This window comes from Triturus cristatus, chromosome 3_1, assembly GCF_964204655.1.
Source record: "Triturus cristatus chromosome 3_1, aTriCri1.1, whole genome shotgun sequence".
NCBI lineage: Eukaryota > Metazoa > Chordata > Amphibia > Caudata > Salamandridae > Triturus > Triturus cristatus.
Genome location: NC_140583.1, coordinates 467,675,940 through 467,698,511, shown reverse-complemented (window position 1 = coordinate 467,698,511; position 22,572 = coordinate 467,675,940). Strand labels below are relative to the sequence as shown.

Genomic DNA, 22,572 nt, shown 5'->3' with positions numbered 1-22,572 from the left:
ACAATCAATGAGCTAGTCTTCAATGAAATTGCCTAGAAGCAAATGGCATGACAAAGAAATCGATGCAGCAAATTGAATGTTACCGGTAGGCCTGAGTAAATACAACATCATCCAGCACAGTCATAGCACTCTTCTTATAATGCAACACGAAGCCTTACAATGAATTCAAGCCCTATGCCCAACACATTCTTATCATAGTCTAGTTGTTTATTTTAATAAGGCAAGGATGTTAGAAGACTTACAGCATAATATTGTCTATTGTTTTGACGACTGTATGATGAAAGCTAATAATGCCACCTTATGGGTAGTTACTACTTCACATAAAGCTCACTGCACAAATGCTACTCTGTTTATATTTTACAAGTAGGGGAGTTTTATGGTTGAATAATCTAGCAATGTTCTATTGTATTATACTTTTTGGGACTGCTGTCTTGCATTTGCTGCAAAGGTGCTATTATTACCATTGTCAATTATATTTATTTATTGAACATTTCATCCTTATTACTTTATCAAATAAAAAAGATCACAGGAGAAACAGTGTATAGCAGATGAGATCTTGACTTGACACACAGACAGTACAAAGACAGACACACAGGGCAAACGATGCTCGAATCCCCACAGAAACCACGGCTTGATATGGTGCATGGAGTGAGGGACTGGTCGGAGCAATGTGCTTGAACCTTTGTGTCTGTGGTAGTGACATGGAGCAAGGGTGCCTAGGGTTGCTCATGAGATTGTTCCAGTCAGGTCTCCAATATGACTACTCTGAAAATATAGCCCTGCCCCCAGAAAACAAGAATAGCATCAGTCCAATCAACCAAATAACAATTAAAAAGATCACCATGAAAAAAACACAGTCTAAACTGAGGCAAGGGAGAATGCTCTAGCCTGCACTAAGAGCAAAAAGAAGCAGCAAAACACTTAAAAACATTTTGCTGGCCATTTCAGTCAATTTCACACACCTATTACCACAAATAAGCTTATGCAGTCATAAGGTTATGAAGCAATCTTCACACATGACTCAGGGAAGTATGCTATGCAAAGAATCAGTAGGTGTCCAACATTTTATGTTTGTCAGATGTCAATAAATGGACCAATCTTTAAGACTACACATTGTCATTTTGAATCAGGGCTAAAAATAGTCGGCAATAGTTGTTGAGCAATCATGCATCTGGTGCCAGTAGCAGGGCAATCACACTAAATTAACTATATGGGCATTATTTCATTTATTACCATAGACAGACCACATAATCGCACAGCAAAATATTTAATAATTCAGAGGTTTAATGACACTGATCTCATTAAGATGTTTTCAAACATTATATACATTTATTATTCAAATGATAAAATCATGATTGATTTAATAAAAACATATATTTTAGCATACATTATAAAAAAAAATAGGAGCCTCTTATAGAGTTATGGGGCATCTGCCAAAAATCAGCAGCTGATCCTGCTAACCGCCTCTAGGTTTCCTCATCTTATTCAGGCCCTTGTTAGGTATAGCTTCTTACTTCTGATAGGGCTGGTAGCAGCAGTTTCTGGCCCAATCGGAATTATGAGGGCCACTAGAACACCACAGACCTCTTTAATTTTACTTGGAAATTTCAGCTAATGAAAACAGCTAAACTAGTACGGCCTGATTACGAGTTTGGCAGTGCGGCGCCGGATCAACCCGGATGCCTCACCACCAACCCCGGGGTCGGGCCGCCTGCCAGATTACCAGTGTTTCACTGTCATGCAGGCTTCTTTTTTACATTCCCATGGCGGTGCCTCAGAAAATGGGCACCGCAATGGGAACGCCACAATCATTTCCTGCACGGCATTGACTGTAAAGTTCATGCCGTGCAGGAACTGGTGTGCATGCACACCGGTGTTCACATGTTGTGCCCCCCTGTGTGAATCCACATGCATAAGGCACCCTTTTTTCCCTCTCTACCAGGGTTTTAATGGTGGCGGAACAGCGATGAAAACCAAGGCGAAGAAGAAACTTGCAATATACTTGGCATGACCGCAGCAGTCCTGCCAAGCATGTTACTGCCTTTACACTGTCGCACCGCCGCCAGGGAATGTCGGTACCAAAAATGACAATTTACATCGCATTGATCACCCAAATATTAAGGTTTGTGCTAAACAAAAACGAAAAAGACTCTATATTTTCCACAAGATAATTATCTATGCATACGTGATGTGTAAGCCTGAGGGGGGGCAATGCTTTGAGCTTTTATTTCCTGCTTGCAGGATGTTTGGAACCTCACTGTAGTGGTGCCTGAGGTGGCCAACTAGTGTTGTCCTTTTACTGGCCCGAGTCTAGATGCTCACTCTGAACTGGGAACAGACCAGCCCTGGCAACTACGCTCGGAGGTTGGGGTCGTTGGGGGATACTACTGAGAAGCTCCGGCCCCCTTTGCTAGTGTCAAGCACCACTGCTTCTTTTGTTACAGGGGGTTGATATTTCAGCACTCCTGCAAAACTGGCCCCCACGGGTCAAAAACTGACCCCAAAAACGGCCGGTGCCCGCTACGGGCAGTCCGACCCTGTAGATGCTCCATTGAAGTGTGAAAATAGTTCGAAACATTACTAGCTCCCTTACATCCAAAGAAACTTATGCGATGTCTGTGAAAATCGTCACTTCCTGACATTACTGGGAAAACCTACTCACATCAGAAAGTACCCAGAAAGGGTTTGATATCCGGAGTACCTCCTAATACCACCTATTAACATTTGCTTTTATTCTCTGAGGTACAAAACCTTTGAAAATAATAGATATTTCTTTTAGAGTTCAAAGGGGTTTGCAGAAAATAATCGATTCAATTTACTGTGATCTTTCCACGTGAGATATACCCTAACTTGAGAAAATAGAGGATGCAAAGTTTCGTGAGTGCTCTAAGCTCTCTAGAAAACTGGGCACACCTCTCTGCCAACTAAAAATTACAATGAGCAGGTGACATCAGTGCCAATTATACTGTCTCACGACGGTTCAAGCTTTTACAATAAAATTATGCCGGTGGTTTCTTGCAAAGGGAATGGAAAATGTATAATATCCCATCTGAAGCTGACTTGTAGTAGGCCATCACCCATAATCGGGCTTCCAAAGAAAACATAAGGGGGCTACAGCTGTGAGCTCCAATTAAACTACTGTCTTGAACTGCTAAAATGGGCGCACATTCATCTAAATAAATGTGTTTCATAAGATTATAGCCAAAGACATTTTTGTCAGTACATAGCAGTGATTATGCAGGTTGTCTGAAAGAGTATTACCAATGCTCGCCTGCTTTTGTACTACATTTTTTGATGAGTGAATGGCCATAGCAAAGGTGATGAATATTTTATGGATGTTTGTGGAGATAGTTTAGATCAACCTTGAGATGAAAGATCTGTTCATATTGTCACTTGGATGCATTTATTTTGTTACTTTATATGATGTTCCACAAATGATGATGACATATGTGTAATACAGTGTCACGATTATTATAAAGAAAAATAATATTGAATAAAAGGTATTGTGTAAAAACATGCTAAGATTTTTGAGGTATTGTAATAGTTGGTTCAAGATACATGCTGCAGATAATTCAAATTTATTGGTTAGCCAACTAAGCAAAGAGATGGAGTAGGCAGTTTTTGTGTTTTGTTCATAGCACAGTTAAAGCTTGCAATACAAAAGAATATCTCCGGAAAAAAGAATTTGTAGACATAATTTGAAAACAATCACAGACAATGTAAAAAAATTCAAATAACAGCTTATTTGCCACATTGCCTGAAAACAGAAAGGAATGAATGGCATTTCTGCAAACCCTGCAACAATATCAGCACAAAAGCAGTTCCTCTAACCTGAATTTTTTAAGGAATGAGAGATGACAATGACTGTGAAAACTGAGGGAAGTGTTCTGGTTGTGTTGAAAGGTGGGGTTTAAAGATGTACATACATGCAACCTCAATCCTTCTACAATACAAATGACCAGCATTAAATACACTACCGTAAGATAAAAACACTATCCTACCTTAAGGTCCTACTCTTGCTCGATTGAGGCTCTTACTAACTGTTGAAGATATAGAGATGGTGTGGAGGGACAACACTTCCCCCGCCCTCGAGCAGCTTCAGTGATTCCAAAATGATTAGCATGTCCACCATTACAATTTTTTATATTACTTAGAGCAGTCCATGAGCCAGACACCATTTACCTTTACAGTTTAAATGAACATGGAATGCCTCAAGTCCAAATACCCAGTGTGGCAATGAACAATTATCTGCCATTCTCCTCATCCAATACTTATGTATGCGAAGAAAGATGTCATTTAGTGCATACACTATAATTTCCTTTCACTAGACTTATCCTCTGAGAACAACAGAATTCCATTTATAAAAAGGTTCAAAATCAATTGTAAACTCCCAAAAACTATCTACAGTTAAAATGGTATCTAGATGAACTCTGCATTCAAAGTGCCCATGTGTTAGTTAAGTGATAGCAAGTGTTCTTTAAATAAGAATATACACCCCTCTCCCCCTTCGCGCCTTGAGACCCTCACGGGTAAGCAGCCGCTTACAATTCCCTGATTGATTGATTGATTGATACGCACACACGCATATTGTTAACCACTATAAAGCATTTGGTACCTGAAAACTGGTCGTGAATAAGGCAATGAAGCTTGCAGTCAGAGTCAACCAGCTCCATTTCCCACTCGCCATGGTGATAGGCCACATTGCTTCCCTTGGAACAGTGAAGGCTGCAAAGACAAAGAGTTTTTATCATAGGATCACACAACTCATGAGCAAACCTAGAACTTTCACATTCAGATTGCATCCTTTTTTTCGAACGGACATTTGAGGGGGCTAAGCAGTGAAAAGCATTTTTCAACATCAGTTGCTTGTTGCAAATAATGTTTTCGATCTGACTGGTCGGGGCAAAAGTCAAAGCAAAATGACACCGCAGCAGGATAAATGTACGAAGAATTGATCTAACGTGCTTTCTCTAAAGGCATTAACCTGTGTTCTGAAATTATTACAATCCAAATCAGAAAAGATCAGATCTGGTCGGTACTGCACACCATCTGGAGTCTGCAGGAGGGGGTAGTTTCAACAGAAAGTCTAGGAGTTAGTTTTAATTTTGATGTGAGCCCCCAGAGAGTATCTGTGCGTAGAAGCTTGTCTGACAAATGCTGTGCGTAGACTGTGATATTTCAGTCAATATTTCACAGATCAGAGACAAATGTTTAAGAAATGGAAAGAGCAAATTATTCATTTTGTCTAACTATATGTCAATCAGGGCTCCGGCACCAATCAGCTTCCACAATTCGGAAAGCATTCACCATCTGCCACAAACTTCAATAAACATATGGGAACATTTGTTCAAATGGGTTCATTTTGAAGGCAGGTGTCAGTAAGAAAATAAATTATTGAAATATGTCCCGTGGCTGGGCTAATCACTTTATTATTCACATTTAAATGTATATCAGACATACAAATGTTGCTAAAAGCATTCTACATGGTGTCATACATAAAATTAGTCCAAGAAAATGCTTGTCTCCTATAACATAGAAGTAGAACTAGCCATAGCAAATGAGAACTATTTGCAATAGCGTGACAGATATTTGTTTGACACATTGTTAGAAGTGCATCACAAATAGGAACCACTAAAAATGAAAAGACAAAGGCAACCTAAACTTTCATAGTCTAATGTTAGACTTGCTGAAATGAAAGACATCATAGGTACCTTGAAACTAAATGACAAAAAAGTAAACCAAGTGGAGATCATATTGAGTAAAAGATTTAATTGCAGATTATAAAAAAAAATGTGGTTATTAGGAAAGAAAGGTAGTTGGACATGAAAATCGGAAAAGTTAATTATTGGTCTAAAAAGCTATTCCAGACCTTACAGCCCCATTTAGCCATCCAGGATGTATGATTTGGGTCCAACCCCATATCGGGAATTGTCAAAATAATGTAATACTTTCTTCATAGAACAAGAAGGAGCATACTGTAGTCAATGTGCTTTTGAAATTCTCATAATGTACTGGAACAGATCTAGCCGTCAACCTTGCAGGGAAGTACCCAAGCCAATCCTAGCACTCATAGAGCAAACTGGATGATACCTTAAAAAAAAATCAGCAAAAATCCTATTAATTATATAATGGAATGTATCTGGGCTCAAGAGTACTAGAAACAACAGCAAAGCATTAGAATTTCTGCAGGGAGGCCAACTACTCTGCTTGCAAGAAACCTGGCCACAGTCCCCCATCACTAATTCCAGGCTTCTCAGAATTCCAGAACCTTGCCAAAAAGACCAACCTGTTCAGCAGACCTTCTGGAGGCCTATCTACCTATGTTAACCTGGTGTTGGTCATAACAGTAAAAATCAATCTAACCACATATATGGCACAAGCTGTATTACTGACAAGTTTGAAGCTGAATGGGCATACCACATCAATATTGCTAATAAATGTGTATTTTCCTTGTAAAGATAGTCTGAGGCTAAATAATACGAGAGAACTCATGGGTATCCTGGAAGAGTTAATCCACACCTATCCCACTAGCAAGATAATCATCACTGGTGACTTCAGTACTCGGAAGATAGGGGCTAAGCATGTGGGCACATCTCCTGTCGATCCTGCAGGGATCATTATAAATATATTCCTTAACACATCAACTGAAGTCCGCACAAGATGGATTCTTATTGGTAAAAATGCTCAAGTCATACAATAACTTCTCAACATTGAATTATGTGTTCATGACTGACGTTGTCTCGGACCAACTTTTGGAATTCTCAATAAAACAGAAGCAATCCAGCGACAATCTCCCATTATCTGCCTTGATATCTCTGCAGTCACGCAGCCCTTACACACTAAGCACTTTGGGGTCTCCCACTGGGGAATACATTTACAATCACCTAAGAAGAGTGAAATGGAACAAAATAGACACCTAGAACCTAGAAAATTAGAAAGACAACTGACAGCTGAACAACATGAATTGTTCTGTAGCCGATATATTCTCACAATGGCCAGTAACAGAAACAGCTTTGTATCAACTACTCCAAGGATGAACAAACCGTATATATAAAGTTACCAAGTTATAGGACTGCCGCTTCCAACAACATTACAGTGTGTAGGTGGAAGAAACCATAAGAACCTTAAGGTAAGTGGAGCAACAATAGCCCGTGCAGTCCCTGCAGTGCAGGGCTTTCCCTGAGTTCCAGGGGTTTCCTGTCTGTAGGGTGACCATAATCCTTGGATTTCCCTGGACATTTCCTGTTTTATCTCGTCTGTCCCCATGTTCTGATACTTTTGACAATTTTAAAAATATCCTCCGGTTTTGGAAAGAAAGTTAAGTGCTCCAGCATTGCAGCACTGAAATGTTAAAGATACTTTCCTTTTCACAGGCAAAAAGTAATTAATTTTGATTCAGGCAGTGCAGAAGTTCATTTTGAGCCTAACTTCATGTTACTGGCAGATGGGGGAAGGTGACGTGGGGGCAGAGAGGAGGTCATGCCATTTTGCTACTGATAATGTTTTGTAAATGAACAATTTAATAGAACAACGGGATACAACTTTCAGAACTAGTCTGTGTCTGGCTCAATTATACAGGACACACAAGGTCCTGAATCCTTTACTTATCAAGGTGCCAAGTATGCCCTCTTGGTGAAACTAACTTAAATCTACATGTAAAAGTACCGGAGACTTAGGGCCTGACTCTCAGTTTGGCAGTGTGGGAGCGGGGTGGCATGCCACTGCCCTCTCCCACACAGCCAAAGCTAACTTCTGGATGCCCTACAGGTTACAAGTTTTTTAGTTATTTGGCAGATGGTTCTTTGCTGTTTTTTACATGCTAATTTCTAACTATAACGTCCCTGAAACCTGTGGTTTTTTCAGTGAATTTCTAAGGTTTTATAAATGCTAATTTCTAACTATAACGTCCTTGAAACCTGTGGTTTTCTTCAGTGAATTGCTATGTTTTTTTTAACTAGGAATCATGTTTGAGGGGGGGAGGGGGCTGGGCCCCCAACCGGCATTCAGGCATTCCGCTGCGTAGGAATTACAGGAGGTACCAGGAGGGCTTCTTGGTCCCCAAAGTCCCTCAGGAGTAAAGTGGACTTCATCCCCCAACCCGTAGTGTGCCAGGAGGCGTGTTTGCAGAGTGGTGGAGAAAGGGGAGCGTGGCCTCTGAAGACCTCTTAGCAATCCCACTGTGTGGGGGACTTACTGGAGGTAACAGGAGGGGTAGTTGCCCCCCAAGGACAACCTTGGGGGCCAACCACCCCTTCTAAGTTCCACACAGCAGCATTGGTAAGTTCTCATAGCAGGCCATGCCCCCTTTGCCCACCAGTCTGCAAACACGCTCCCTGGTGCGCTCTTGGATGGGGATTGAAGTCCCCTTGCCTCCTGAAGGTCCTTAGTGGCCACATAGCCCACCTGATACCTCCAGTAAGCCCCAGATAGTGGGATTGCTGAGAGGTGGACACAGGCCATGCCCCGTTTCTCCACCCCTCTGCAAACACGCCTCCTGGCATGCTCTTGGTTGGGAGATGAAGTTTCCTTCCCTCCTGAGGTTCCCTGAGGGCCAACTAGCCCTAGTGTTATCTCTAGTAAGCCCCACTTATCTGGATTGCTGAGAGTGGTCTTAGGCCACGCCCCCTTTTTACGAACACTCTGCAAAAGCGCCTCCTTCTGCACTGTTGCTCGGGGATGAAGTCCACCTTAGTCCTGAGGTCCTCAGGACACAAGAGGACCTCATCACCCCACCAGCAGCATGCCAAGAGGCGCATTTGCAGTGTGGTGTAAAAAGGGGTGTGGTCTTGGACCACCTCTCAGATATGCCACTGTGTGGGGCTTACTGGAGGTAACAGGAGAGGTAGTTACTACTCGTGGGCTAGTTAGCCGCTAAGTACCCTTAGGATTCATGGGCACTTAATCCCCCAGCCCAGAATGTGCCAGGAGGCACATTTGCAGAGTGGTGTAGGGAGGGGGCTCGAGCCCCCACACACTTAGTATTTAGAAGTAGCCCCGGGGAGGCGGTGGCTTGGGGGGGCATGTGAGGTCCCTCTGCCCCTAATAAATTGAAGTCCTGGGGAGGTAGTGGTCCCCGGGCCAGGGAGATGTAATATATGAGGTCATAGGCAGTGTATTGCGGGAGTAGGAGTTATAGTTACCGCAGCAAAGTACAACTGCTGAATTTCTCTGGTTTTATAAAAGTGCAATGTGAGCCTAAGTATAACTTGCCTGTAACCTTTGTTTTTTTTTTTGGTGAATTTCTGTTTTTTTATTGCATTTCCTAACTATAACGTCCCTGTAACCTTTGTTTTTTCAGTGTATTTATAAGGTTTTTTAAATGCTAATTCCTAACTATAACATACCCGTAATCTTTATTTTTCAAGGAATTTCTATATTTATTTAAGTAGTATTCATGTTTGCAGAGTGGTGGAGAAAGTGAGTGGGGCCTCCGACCAGCTCTCAGGAATCTCACTGTGTAGGAGTTACTGGAGATACCAGGAGGGCTTCTTGGCCCCCCAGGGCCCTCATCATCCAAGAGGACTCCATCCTCCAACCAGTATTGCACCAGGAATGGTGGCGAAAGGGGGTGTGCCCTCCGTCAACCTCTCAGCAATCCCGCATTGTGGAACTTACTGGAGGTAACAGGAGAGGTAGTTGGCCCACAAAGACCCTCAGCAGCCAAGGGGACTTCATCTTTCTGTAACGCCCTGAACGTCTCAGGATCGTTTAACAGACACGACAATGAGGACGCAACCACTTGTGAAGGGTTAGTTCTTTTAATGAAGGCAAATAAAATACAAAGAACAAACAAAAGTTATAGTCACTGGAATCCTCCAGGCTAAGTACGTTACCAGCCCACAGCACGGATGGTCCTAACCGTCCTCTGCATATACGCCGATCCCGGCGTATGCCAACAGAGGGCAGAAATGAAATGGCCGACAATGCCAATCGGTAGGCTGTGAGGGGCACGAAGAGTGTTGGGGAGAAACGAGGAGTCAGGGAAACACCCAGCCGGGGTCTCTACCTGAAGGGAGCAGCCGCTCAACCTCTTCCTCAGACTGCACCGGGACGCGGAGTCACCTCCTGGTGATGCGTCACCGATACCCCAATCACAAGCAAGAAGACTGAACCGAGAGCAGCCGCTCGATCGATCCTGTGGACTTCCGAGTCTGTAACGCGGCAAACACCTCCTGGTGTGCGTTACAGCTGGCAGTCCCTGTGTCTCTGGTCGGGCTGGGAGTTACGACTCCAACCAGCAAAAGCGCCACTGCGCTTAGACTCAGCCGAGTCAAAAAGCGAAGCTCAATGGTTGACCGGTAGAGCTTCCGGGTCCTTCACAGGTGACGATGGGGCAAGACACGGCCCAGGGAGTAACGACTCGACCTACCTCCGTTCTTGCCTTACTGGAGCACCACTCCGGAACACTGCTCTTCACGAAGCAGGTACGTCGGTGTAAACACAATATCCGACAGCCTTGTACCTCCCGGTTCCTCCCTTTATAGGGCGTGTTTTCCTTGAGTTATGTAACAGCTCTCCTGTTTACATAAGGGCGTGTTTCCCTTGAGTTATGTAACAGCTCTCCTGTTTACATAACCTCTCAACCGCTAAGCATCCTGGGAGATGTAGTCCGTTTTCGCTGGTTACCGTTTTCCTCCCCTCGTATGACAGGAATTCTTGACCCTTTCAATCAGCAGTACACCAGGAGGCGCGTTTGCAGAGTGGTGGGCAAAGGGGGCATGGCCTCAAGACCTCTCAGCAATCCTGCTGTTTTGGACTTACAGGAGGTAACAGGAGGTCTTGTTGGCCCACAAGGACCCTCAGTAACCAAGGGGACTTCATCTGCCAACCAACAGGGCGCCAGGAGGTGCAATGGCAGAGTGGTGAAGAAAGGGGGCGGGGCCTCTGGCAACTTGCTGGTATTTTTTTTATTTATTCGGGGAGGGGGCTGTGTAGCCCCCTTTCCGTGTGCCAATTGAGGCCCTGGGGACCCCATCCCTAGGGCCAGGCCTATTTTGAATAAGGGAGGGGGCCGCACAGCGCCCCTCCCCCACCCAATTTCAGCACTGAGGACCCCATCCCCGTGTCTGGCCTTTTAAAAAAAATGTTTATAAGCTTCAAGGGAGGGGGCAAGATGCCCCCATCTGGGCCGATATTGGATCCAGGGACCCCATTCCCGGGGACCAGCATTCTCTTTAAATAAAAAAATTAATGGGAGAGGGGCCTCGCAGCCCTCCCTCCCGGGCAGATTTCAGCTCCGGGGACCCTTATACAGCAAAATCTTGAAGCAAAGGATTAGCAAAGTGCTATCCATGCCAAGCTGTGAAATTACAAAAAACATTTTTGACAGTATTACAGCTTTGGAATAGTGAAATGGCATCCAAGCCAACCTGTAATGCATAAAAGCAACCCGACACATGTCTTGCTCCCATTAGAGCTCTTCAGAGAGGTATAGTTTGTCCAGACACAAGGGTGCACCCAATATAAGTAAAAAAATACCCTTTCAGGCTTAGCATGCCGAATAAATTATGGAAATCTAAGCTGTAATACTGTGCGCCTGGAGTGGTAAAAGGCTTTTATCATTTCACAAAACGGCATGGATAGCACTTTGCTAATCTTATGCTTAAAGATTTTGCTGTATAAATGGCAAAAGGCTTGTTCCCTTTCTAGCTCAGTGTGGATGACACTGTGCTTGAAACATTTGTTAGAAAAACTTTGAAATTACCAGATTCAGAGTGTCGCTGGTGTTGCAGGGTGCTCTATATAGGAGCTGCTTCTCACTTAAATTTGGGATCTACCCAGAGTTCTCTCTTCCTATTTTGCATAATTTATTCAGCACTCTAAGCCCGATAGGGTATTGTTTTGATATTGATATATATTACCTACTGGCGGTCGCCAGTAGGTAGTTATAGTTAGGACCTAGTTTCCAAAGGAAAAGTGTTTTTTGTTTTCCCAATAACTTTGGCAACGGATGACGAATCTTCGCAAAATTTGCAAAACTCGTGGGGCGCTCCGGTCAACTCCGGTCCCAAAATGCGTTTTCTCCATGTTATTTTCCATAGGAAATTTTAGACACGACTACAGCCCGAACTGCTGAACGGAATTACACCAAATTTGGCAAAAAAGGTAGCCCTTTGTTAAGAAAGAGACCTTTTTGTTAAATGGAGTAAATCTGTTCAGTAGTTGCTGAGAAAATCAAAAAATAAAAGTTTCGGTATTTAGAGGCGCGGCGGATCCGCGGACCCGTGCGGTGGATTCGCGCACCCTCCTGACCCCGAGCTTTATTTTAATTGTCTGTCAACACTCCAAACCAGGAAGTGTTGGTAGCCATCTTGTGGCTCGGTTACCGAGGCACATGAAAATAGGTGAAACAAAGGTGAAAAAAAAGGAAAAGGGGGCAGGGTAAAAACACCCTGACCCTCTAGGCCTGCTCGGGGGTCCCCCCAGGGCAAAAAAAGCATTCTTTTTCTAGAAAAATAGCAGAATGCATGCTGGGTGCACAGATCCGGACGAACATTTTTAAAAACGAAGCGAGGGCTTCCTCTCTTCACTATTTTTGAGCCCCCGGGTGGGCCAGGACCGGGGGATATTTGGTGATTCTAATGTGGGGGCCTGTGCGGGCCACCATGGCCCTGGGGACCGCCACCTTCCCGGGGTTGGTTTTTTATTTTTTTTTAAAAACCTGTGTGGGGGGGCTCAAGCCCCCCACACGCCCTGGGGGACCACTACTTCCCCGGGGCACTAACTGTTAAAATGCGGGGCTTTGGAAAAGTTGGGAGGGGGGCTGTACCGCTCCCCTCCTTGAGCCTTTAATGGCCCTGGGGACTGCCACCCCCCAGGGCCGGCTCCTGAAGTGTCCCGGGGTGCCCAACGCTGAGATACTGCTGTTTGCTATGGTAGGGTAGGAGCACGTCTCCCACCCTACCATTGCAAACTCTGCTTTGGAATTTGGAAGAGAGAGCAGGGAAACCTGCTCGCTCATCCAAAATCCAAAGCAGATTGCTTTTTCACACGGGGAGCTACATGTTAGCAGATCCCCATGTGGAAAAGCAGTGCCGGCTTCTGCAGGATGTGGGGAGCCAGCGGGACCGTGGGGGCATTGGGGCTCCCCCCATGGTCCCCAATGAAGTGGCTAGGCCCCGGGGGATGGGTTCCCCAGGACAAATATAAATTACTGATAGGAGCTGGGTTTTTTTAACAAAATATTTGGAGTCGCAACCCTAGTGCGGCGCTCAGCATGGCCCCCTGGTGTGAATGCGAGGGGTGCGCGACTCCCAGCATGGCCCCCTGATGTGAACACAAGGGGTGTGCGACTCCCATTGCGGCCCCCTGGTGTGAACACTTGGGGTGCGCAACTCCCAGCGTGGCCCTCTGGTGTGGACACGAGGGGTGTGCGATTCTTGAACGCGAGGGGTGCGTGGCTCCCAGCATGGCCCCCTGGTGTGAACGCGAGGGGTGCATGGCGCTCAGCACGGCACCTGGTGTGAACGCAAGGTGTGCGCGTCTCTTGAATGCGAGGGGTGCTCAGCACGCAGCGTGGCCCCCTGGTGTGAACGCGAGGGGTGCATGACTCTTGAACGCGAGGGGTGCGCAGCTCCCAGCGCGGCACCTAGTGTGAACATGAGGGGTGTGCGACTCTTGAATGAGAGGGGTGCGTGGCTCACAGCGTGGCCCCCTGGTGTGAACGCGAGGGGTGCATGACTCTTGAACGCCAGGAGTGCGTGACTCCTAGTCGCGCTGGGTGCATGACTTCCAGCAAAAAAAAAGATTTTTTTTAAATTATAAACCTAGGTTATATGTTTGGATCTTGGGTGGCTCTAAAAAGAGCCCGTGTGTTTATTGGGAGATTTTTGTAGGTGCCAAAGCAGAGCTTTAAGTTGTTGAGAAGGACTCTGTTTCCCTTATCTGTGAAATGTACACCATCACTCCTGTAGATGCCTTCCATATCAAAACGTAGATTGTTGTTGTATATGGACCCCATACTATGGTCTCTGAGATAAGCAGAAACAGCTTTATTGACATTTTTTCTAGCTTTTGTCAATCTGTGGACGAAATTGATTGAATCACTTCCATTTCTTTCTTTGGCATATGTTAGAGTAGACAAAGGCAGTTTGGGGGAAAAGCAACATCAATTATGCAAAGGTGTCCTTATTAGCATTTCCAGACCTACCCCATTCAATGTGCCTAGGCCATTGCCACCACAGTGCACAATCATGAGGTCAGGGGGTTGGAGGTGCATAAACGTTTTAACCAATGGCATCAATTGGTGCCACTTTAATCCTCTCTGTCCAATCCATTTAATATCTACATTTTGCAAAGCTAGGTCTTTGTCAATACCTTTGCTTTCAGCATACCTTTTGCACCAGAAAACATAGCTGTGCCCAACAATCCACACTGAAAGCATCTTGAAGGGATCTCTGTAGGTAATTAGAAGATGTCTGTACCTGAGGTAGGCATGGTGGTAGAATGAAATCTATCTAAAATGGTGGACCACATGCTGTTTTCAAGAAAGTAGAGATTTGATTAGCTGTTTAAGAACACTCTACATTCAAATACAGGGTGCATTTTACTTTGTTTAGAAAGCATGTTTCTTATTGGTTATTAAGAAATGTTTGAAAGGTACAGCAGAAAGGATTAGGGCATGCTTTGCAAAGTCAACCACACCTGCTGTTATCATTTGCAACATTGTGTGGTGAACTTGTGACCTGGCAGCTAAGTTGACTGTTGCATGACCTGTTGATATGGAAACTGACATTAAGGACAAGGGGTGAAGATGTCAGTTGAAAAGTATTATTCTCTATGACCAATGGAAATTCGTTTTTCAATTTGAAAAACACTGGGAAGCAATGCCATTTGTGGGTTATGTGTATATGTAAGGAAAATTAGAGGGAAAGTTTGCCATTACTGGTTTTACATTGGAGAGTGTGCTCATCTACATTCTCTGTGAGTAAAAGAAAATCCTGACTGAATGTGTGAGATTTTTCATTCAACAGATTTATTTAAAAGGTGAGTTATATTTTTAAGAGATTTATGTAATATAGATTTGACATTTTTATGAAACTCTGCTGGTTAAATTAATTTATTAAATGTACAGATATATATTGGGATAATTTCTATTGTATTTGAACTTTGTTTAAAAAATAGTATGTGCACTAATATATATATTATTAAGTGTCTTGAAAGGTATAGTTGAATGATGCTTCTTATTTATTATTAATTCGTTAAATATGCACGAAGAATGTGTATTTTCAAAAATGTTCATATAAGGTGCAGTTTATTAGGCATGCATATTTCTTCTCAGTATAAAGGTATAGTTTATTAAAATGACATTGTTATAGATAGCTTGGTAAAATTATGTACAACTGTGTTGTTTGCAAGATGATCATATAATGTGTTAATGATTACAATTTTGTTATAAGTTTTTACAGTTTGGGAGGTTTTAGAAATCCTCATTAAAAAAAAAGGTGTTGTTGATTACTCTTCTTAGTTAAGTCTGTTGAGAGGTTCAGTTTGATGATGTTGCATATTTCTAGATTCAATTGGCAATATGTAGTTCAAAAGAAAACCACTACATTTTACTCTTTCTGGTATGTAGTAGTTTTCTCTTTAAGTAGATAGTATGTCATGAGTCATGTATTTGTTTAGATTGTATTTACATAGTTGTATCTATATTTACTGAATTAATGAGAGGTACCTGATAGATTACAGGAATGCAAAGGTATTGAATATGTGATTTTACAAGTGCATGAGAAGTGTTTTCGTGGTTCTATAATGTCTAATTTCGTAGTTAGTATGTAGGTAAATGTGCAAAATCTATACGATCCCATAACCCCCTGCAGCCTACTGATTCACTCCTGCAAAAATCCAAGTAGTAGCCATGCAGTTCAGTAATCATAGTGTCAGTCTCTGTCCACTCCTGCCATCATCCTGACAGAAGCATATCCTTATCTAATCTCTGTGCAAAAACACAAGCACTTATAAACTCACCCTGCTATCAACTACCAGCTAGGCCTGGGCGGTAAATTCCGTTCCGCTTCTCGGAATTTGCGGAATTTCGGTAATTTCGCGTTCCGCGGAGAACGCGAAATTGCCCAAAATTCTGCTTTCCGCGACTTCGCAAAAAAATTTCTTGTTCGCGTTCTCAAAATGCGTGTTCACGAGATATTTCTCCCCGAGCACGCAAACAGCAACTGTGAACAGGAAAAAAGCATCGCGAACAAGCAATTCCGCGTGTTCGCGGAATTTCTGCATGTTCGAGGAGATTTTTTACCGTTTCGCGGAGATTTGCGTAACGCGATTACGCAAATTCCGCCCACCCCTACTACCAGCACTCTACCTACCCAGTCACTGTCCATGCACTTGTACAATGACTCCGACATGAAGAGATACCGTGCTACAGTCAAATGTGCACAATCTATGCAGGCCCCTAACCCCCTGTAGACTACTGATTCACTTTTGTAATAATCTAGGTAGTACTCATGCACTGCCCCAATCACACTATGAGTCTCTGTCCATTCTTGCAATCATCCTGACAGAACTATGTCCTTATCTAATCTCTGTGCCGAAACAGAAGCTCTTATAAACTCATCCTGCTGTCAACTACCAGCACTCTACCTACCCAGTCACTGTCCATGCACTTGTACAATGACTCGAGCATTAACACACGCAGTGCTACAGTCAAATGTGCACAATCTATGCAGGCCCCTAACCCTCTGCAGACTACTGATTCACTCCTGCAATAATCCAGATAGTACGCATGCAGTGTCCCAATCACACTGTCAGACTCTGTCCACTCTTGCAATCATGCTGACAGAACCATGTCCTTATCTAATCTCCGTGCCAAAACACAAGCACTTATAAACCCACCCTGCTGTCAACTACCAGCACTCTACCTACCCAGTCACTGTCCATGCACTTGTACAATGACACAGCAATGAAGAGACACCGTGTTACAGTCAAATGTGCACAATCGATGCAGGCCCCTAACCGCCTGTAGACTATTGATTCACTCCTGTAATAATCTAGATAGTACTCATGCAGTGCTCCAATCACACTATCAGTCTCTGTCCACTCTTGCAATCATGCTGACAGAACCATGTCCTTATCTAATCTCTGCGGAAACACAAGTACTTATAAACTCACCCTGCTGTCAACTACCATCACTCTATCTACCCAGTCACTGTCCATGCACTTGTACAATGACTCCCGCATTAACACACGCAGTGCTACAGTCTAATGTGCACAATCTATGCAGGCCCCTAACCCCCGGTAGACTACTGATTCACTCCTGTAATAATCTAGGTAGTACTCATGCAGTGCCCTAATCACACTGACACTCTGTCCACTCTTGCAAGCATCGTGACAGAACCATGTACTTATCTTATCTCTGTGCCGAAGCACAAGCACTTATAAACTCACCCTGCTGTCAACTAGCAGCACTCTATCTACCCAGTCACTGTCCTTGCACTGGTACAATGACTCAGGCATTAACAGACGCACTGGTACAGTCAAATGTGTACAATCTATGCTTTTCCCTAAACTTGTGCAGGCTACAGATTCAGGCCTGCAAAAATACTGATAATAGCCATGTAGTTCAGCAATCACTTTGTTACTCTCTGTCCACTCCTGCTATCAACCTGACAGAACTATGACCTTTTCTAATCACTGTGCTCAAAACTTGCCCTACTGTCATGTATCAGCACTCAAACTATCCAATCACTGTCCATGCACTTGTACAATGACTCAGGCATTAAAACACGCAGTGCTACAGTCACATGTGCACAATCTATGCGGTCCCCTAACCCCCTGCAGACTACTGATTCACTCCTGCAATAATCCAGATAGTACTCATGCAGTGCCCCAATCACACTGTCACTCTCTGTCCACTCTTGCAGTCATCCTGACAGAACCATGTCCTTATCTAATCTCTGTGCCGAAACACAAGCTCTTATAAACTCACCCTGCTGTCAACTACCTGCACTCTACCTACCCAGTCACTGTCCATGCACTTGTACAATGACTCAGGCATTAACACACGCAGTGCTACAGTCAAATGTGCACAATCTATGCAGGCCCCTAACCCTCTGCAGATTACTGATTCACTCCTGCAATAATCCAGATAGTATTCATGCAGTGCCTCAATCACACTTTCACTCTCTGTCCACTCTTGCAATCATCCTGACAGAACCATGTCCTTATCTAATCAATGTGCCGAAACACAAGCACTTATAAACTCACCCTGCTGTCAACTACCAGCACTCTACCTATCCAGTCACTGTCCATGCACTTGTACAATGACTCAGGCATGAAGAGGCACCGTCCTACAGTCAAATGTGCACAATCTATGCAGGCCCCTAACCCCCTGTAGACTACTGATTCACTCCTGTAATAATCTAGGTAGTACTCATACAGTGCTCCAATCACACTATCAGTCACTGTCCACTCTTGCAATCATCCTGAGAGAAACATGTCCTTATCTAATCTCTGTGCCGAAACACAAGCACTTATAAGCTCACCCTGCTGTCAACTACCAGCACTCTACCTACCCAGTCACTGTCCATGCACTTGTACAATGACTCAGGCATGAAGAGACACCATGCTACAGTCAAATGTGTACAATCTATGCAGGCCCCTAACCCCCTGCAGACTACTGATTCGCTGCTGCAATAATCCAGATAGTACTCATGCAGTGCCCCAATCAAACTGTCACTCTCTGTCCACTCCTGCTATCATCCTGACAGAACCATGCCCTTATCTAATCTCTGTGCTGAAACAGAAGCAATTATAAACTAACCCTGCTGTCAACTACCAGCACTCTACCTACCCAGTCACTGTCCATGCACTTGTACAATGACTCAGGCATTAACACAAACAGTGCTACAGTCAAATGTGCATAATCTATGCAGGCCGCTAACCCCCTGTAGACTACTGATTCACTCCTGTAATAATCTAGGTAGTACTCATGCAGTGCCCCAATAACACTGTCACTCACTGTCCAATCTTGCAATCATCCTGACAGAACCATGTCCTTAAATAATCTCTGTGCCGAAACACAAGCACTTATAAACTCACCCTGCTGTCAACTAAAAGCACTCTATCTCCCCAGTCACTGTCCATGCACTTGTACAATGCCCACCCACTACGCCGGCCACACGCTTGACCCAGTCTTCTCCTCCAGCAAGTACGTCTCCTTCGGCTACTCCACCGGACTCCACTGGACAGACCACAGCTGAGTCCACTTTAGCTTCAGAAGGACCACGACTCACCACCACCCGCAACAGGTTCCCCGCAGGAGCTGGAACAAGATCACCACCGACCAGCTCACCACATCCCTGATCCAGAATCCTCCCGCCAGCTCAACGAACCCCAACCAGGCAGCCAACAACCTCACACAGTGGATCACCAACTGCGCCAACGACCTGGCACCCCTTAAAAACCATCCCAGCAGACCCGGCAGCAAGAAAGTCTCCTGGTTCAATGACAATCTCAAGAACTCCAAGAAGAACTGCCGTACCCTCGAGAAAGCCTGGCGCAAAGACCCGACTACAGACAACATGACTGCCCTCAAGCACGCCACCCGCAAACACCACCAGCTGATCCACACCACCAAGAAGACAGCATTCAAGGAACGACTAGACAACAACGCACACAACAGCAAGGAACTCTTCAGCATCGTCAAAGAGCTCTCCAACCCCAGCGCCGGAACCAACGACATCACCCCCTCGCAAGAACTCTGCGACTCGCTCGCCTCGTTCTTCCACAGCAAGATCGCCGACATACACAACAGCTTCGGCGCACAGACCACGCACCCAACCACCGAACCAACGCCCCCCACCACCACCCTCCGCGCCTGGACCCCAGTCAGCACCGAAGACACCATCCACACGATAAACACCATCTACTCCGGATCACCAACCGACCCATGCCCCCACCACGTCTTCAACAAGGCAGACTCCGTCATCGCACCCCAATTCCGGGACATCATCAACTGCTCCTTCAACACCACCACCTTCCCGGAGAGCTGGAAGCATGCCGAACTCAGCGCCCTCCTGAAGAAGCCATCAGCAGACCCCACTGACCTCAAAAACTACCGCCCCATCTCGCTCCTCCCGTTTCCTGCCAATGTCATCGAGAAGACCGTCAACAGACAGCTCGCCACCTTCCTCGAGACGAACGGATCCCTCGACCACTCGCAGTCCGGCTTCCGAGCCAACCACAGCACCAAGACCGCCCTCATCGCAGCCACTGACGACATCCGAGCCCTGCTCGACAACGGGGAAACAGCGGCCATCATCCTCCTGGACCTCTCCGCAGCGTTCGACACTGTATGCCACCGCACCCTAGTGCAGCGCCTCAGCAACATCGGAATCCAAGAGAAGGCTCTAGAATGGATCATCTCGTTCCTCGCAGGAAGAACCCAGAGAGTCCACCTCCCCCCGTTCAGATCCGAGGCCACCGAAGTCATCTGCGGAGTACCACAAGGATCATCACTCAGCCCCACCCTCTTCAACGTCTACATGAGCCCCCTCGCGGCCATCGCACGCCAACACAACCTCAACATCATCTCCTACGCCGACGACACCCAGCTGATACTCTCCCTCACCAACGACCAAGCCACCGCCAGAACCAACCTACACGAAGGGATGAAAGACGTAGCCGAATGTATGATGAACCGCCGCCTGAAACTGAACTCAGACAAGACGGAAGTCCTCATCCTCGGATATTCACCCTCTGCATGGGACGACTCATGGTGGCCCCCGGCCCTTGGCAGCGCACCCAAACCAACGGACCATGCACGCAACCTGGGATTCATCCTGGACTCCTCACTCTCGATGACCAGACAAGTCAACGCCGTCTCATCATCATGTTTTAACATCCTACGCATGCTCCGTAAGATCTTCCGTTGGATCCCCACCGAAACCAGGAAGACGGTCACCCAGGCCCTCGTCACCAGCCGACTGGACTACGGGAACACCCTCTACACCGGAACCACAACCAAACTTCAGAAAAGACTCCAACGAATCCAGAACGCCTCCGCACGACTCATCCTGGACATCCCCCGACACAGCCACATCTCCGGACACCTGTGAGACCTCCGCCCTCCACAACCTGGGCCCCAGGTACCTCAACAACCGCCTGACCTTCTACACTCCCACCCGTCAACTACGATCGACCAGCCACTCCCTCGCCGCCGTTCCACGCATCCGAAAAGCCACCATGGGAGGAAGATCCTTCTCCTACCTGGCAGCCAAGACGTGGAACTCCCTCCCCATCCACCTTCGTCTGACCCAAGACCACCTCTCCTTCAGGAAGCAACTCAAGACCTGGCTGTTCGAGCAGTAGCAGACCTCCCCCCCCCCCCCCAAGCGCCTTGAGACCCTCCGGGTGAGTAGCACGCTATGCAAATTTCTTGATTGATTGATTGATTGCTCAGGCATTAACAGACACACTGGTACAGTCACATGCACAATCTATGCGGTCCCCTAACGCCTGCAAACTACTGATTCACTCCTGCAATAATCCTGGTAGTACTCATGCAGTGCCCCAATCACACTGTCACTCTCTGTCCACTCCTGCTCAACCTGACAGAACTATGACCTTTTCTAATCACTGTGCTCAAACACAAGCACTTATAAACTTGCCCTACTGTCATGTATCAGCACTCTAACTATCCAATGACTGTCCATGCACTTGTACAATGCCTCAGGCAATAAAACACGCAGTGCTATCTTCACATGTGCACAGTCTATGCGGTCTCCTAACCCCCTGCAGACTACTGATTCACTGCTGCAATAATCCAGATAGTACTCATGCAGTGCCCCAATCACACTGTCACACTCTGTCCACTCTTGCAATCATCCATGTCCTTATGTAATCTCGGTGCCAAAACAGAAGCACTTATAAACTCACCCTGCTGTCAACACCAGCACTCTATCTACCCAGTCACTGTCCATGCACTTGTACAATGACTCAGGCATTAAGACACACAGTGCTACAGTCAAATGTGCACAATCTATGTGTTTCCCTAACCTTGTGCAGGCTACTGATTCAGTCCTACAAAAATACTGATAGTAGCCATGTAGTTCAACAATCACACTTTCACTCTCTGTCCACTCCTGCTATCATCCTGAAAGAACCATGTCGTTATCTAATCACTCTGTTGAAACACAAGCACTTATAAATTCATCATTCTCTTTTGTTGCACTACTCTAATGATACAATCAGTACCATGTACTTATGTAATGACCCAGGTAGTAATATATCTAGTATTACAATCATCTATCCACTATTGATGCAGTCCTCTAAACAGATAAACACTACTTATTTAGTTCTATGATTATTCAGTTAGTATCTGTGTCTTGCAGTAAATGGATTGTGAATAGTATATTTTATAAATTTATTTTTATAATGTCATATATATATATATTTTTTTTTTTAACAGGTATTGTTCATCATCTTTAAAACAAACTTACCATGACTAGAATAACACAAAAGAAGAAACTACAAAAAAGGAGTATTATTTGAAGAAAACAGAACAGCAAAAATTAGATGAACTACAACATGTGGGAAAAAAGAAAAAGTCTTCTGGTAAGA

At 45.1% G+C, this 22,572-nt stretch overlaps 1 protein-coding gene across 2 annotated transcripts in view; it reads right to left on the bottom strand.

Moving 5' to 3' along the window:
• The window catches only part of ADAMTSL3 (ADAMTS like 3), a 2,432,792-nt gene that overhangs the window by 2,332,831 nt on the left and 77,389 nt on the right, over positions 1-22,572 (bottom strand). For both annotated transcript variants that reach the window (XM_085644288.1, XM_085644289.1), the window contains exon 2: positions 4,616-4,725. In XM_085644288.1, coding sequence (XP_085500414.1) covers positions 4,616-4,702 — 87 coding nt within the window. In that variant the 5' untranslated portion in view covers positions 4,703-4,725. The remainder of the gene's footprint in view (positions 1-4,615; positions 4,726-22,572) is intronic.